The sequence below is a fragment of the Cebus imitator genome, unplaced genomic scaffold, assembly GCF_001604975.1.
Source record: "Cebus imitator isolate Cc_AM_T3 unplaced genomic scaffold, Cebus_imitator-1.0 Scaffold365, whole genome shotgun sequence".
In the NCBI taxonomy this organism is placed as follows: domain Eukaryota; kingdom Metazoa; phylum Chordata; class Mammalia; order Primates; family Cebidae; genus Cebus; species Cebus imitator.
The window spans coordinates 2,140,542-2,142,143 of record NW_016107680.1 but is presented as its reverse complement, the minus strand read 5'-3'; the positions used below and the strand labels follow the sequence as shown (position 1 = coordinate 2,142,143).

Genomic DNA, 1,602 nt, shown 5'->3' with positions numbered 1-1,602 from the left:
AGAACTGGGGGGCACTGGGTAGCACTGAGGGAGCATTTTCCGCAGGGCGACAGGCTCCCCCTCCTGCGGCCACGCCCGAAGCAGCGGGTTCCCAGTTGATCGGAGGGCGGGAGGGCTGCGGACCGCGGTGCGGACCGCGACGCGGACCCCGGAGGGACGCCGGCCCTTACCTCGCGCGTCCCGCTTCATCAGCAGCGCGTGGCCCAGCAGCGGGTAAGCGCGGGCCACCGTGGGGATGGGCTGCATCTGCCGCCACTTCCGCGCGTAGCTCGCCGCCCACCGAAGCAGGTTCAGGACCAGGCTGGCGCCGGCCAGGGACGCCACGCTCGCCGCGCCCCACAGCAGCAGCTCCTGCCCCTCCAGCCCCAGCCAGAGCCCCGTCATCGCCCGGGTCCCCGGAACGACGTTCCCAGCCTGCGCCGCGGCCAGGGAGGCAGCCCCGGGGCTGTAGCTGCGCCCGGCCCGGCCCTCGCAGCGCCGCGGCCTCCGCCTCCGCGCCAGCCGAAAGCGAAACACCGGAAAACGGCTCCTGAGCCCCGGGGCGTCGTGATCGCGCGGGACCCCGAGGCCGGGCGGGGAAGAGGCCGGCGACACTTCGGGCCGCCTCCGGAGGGGGCGGGGGCGTCGGAACGGTCACCGCGGCGGGGCTGGTCTGCGGGTCCTGCGAGGCCGCTCCGGGGTGCGGGATTCGGGGTGCGGGATTCCGGGGTGCGGGCGGGCGGGCAGCCTGCTCCGAAGGGGAAAGGACGGCGCCTCCGGCTCGGAGCCCAGCTCTTCCGCGCGCCGCGCGCTCCCTGCCCGACTGCAGCCCCGGGAGGCGGGGCGCGAACTGACTCCCCGCGGGGTCACTGGGAGCAGCGGCCGCTGTGATCCAGGGTGGCCTTGGGAACACAGCCTCAGGGAAGTCACCCCTCGTGTGTGTCCTCGGGGCCACTGGGCCTTCAGAAGCGAAATGAGTGATTGTGAGCCACATATTTCCCAAAATGTGCGCCAGACCCGGGAGGCCAGAGCCCCGGAGAACACGCAGGGCGGACGGGAGGGGAAGGCGGGGAAGGCTGCTCGGGAGTCCCCGCGGGGGACTAGCAGAAGAGCCAAGACCAGCCACCGAGCCCCGGAAGGGCGGGAAGGACCCCGAGATTTCTGCCCGGGGAGACGCGTGTCCTGACCGCCGGTCTCTCTTCCCGGCCGAGGGCCAGGGCGCCGACCCCAGCCCCTTTTCCACGCTCGGTGCTTCCTACAAAGTGGCCGGGCCAGGGGTGGCCGGGTCCTTCCCAAGCCCTAAAGTGCCAGAAGATGAAATAGAAGAATGGCCTGAATGCCCGCTTTGCTCAATTACCCCGTCCCTTTACTGGAAGCCACTGTACAGGTTGCCCACAGCCACCCTCAGGGCTCTTCACTGTAGAGAAAAACGCCCACGGCTTTTCTCCGGGTGGATCTGTTTTCAGTCACCTGCAGGTGCTGACGTGGAAAGCAGTGCACGAAACAGTCAATGAACAAAACAAAACAAGCTGCAGAATGCAGCGTATAAAATGATGCCTTCTCTGGGAGAAGCTCTAATGTCTGGAAATAAAAATACTAATCAGCCCCATGGAGTGGGAACGA

General features: G+C 68.2%; 1 protein-coding gene across 1 annotated transcript in view; it reads right to left on the bottom strand.

The window, feature by feature from the left end:
* CYP4V2 (cytochrome P450 family 4 subfamily V member 2) overlaps nt 1-485 on the bottom strand; it is a 20,116-nt gene extending 19,631 nt beyond the window's left edge. The window contains exon 1 of the mRNA XM_017507001.2: nt 171-485. Within this exon, the coding sequence (XP_017362490.1) occupies nt 171-384 (214 nt within the window). The 5' untranslated portion in view covers nt 385-485. The remainder of the gene's footprint in view (nt 1-170) is intronic.
* Between the last annotated feature and the right edge of the window lie 1,117 nt (nt 486-1,602).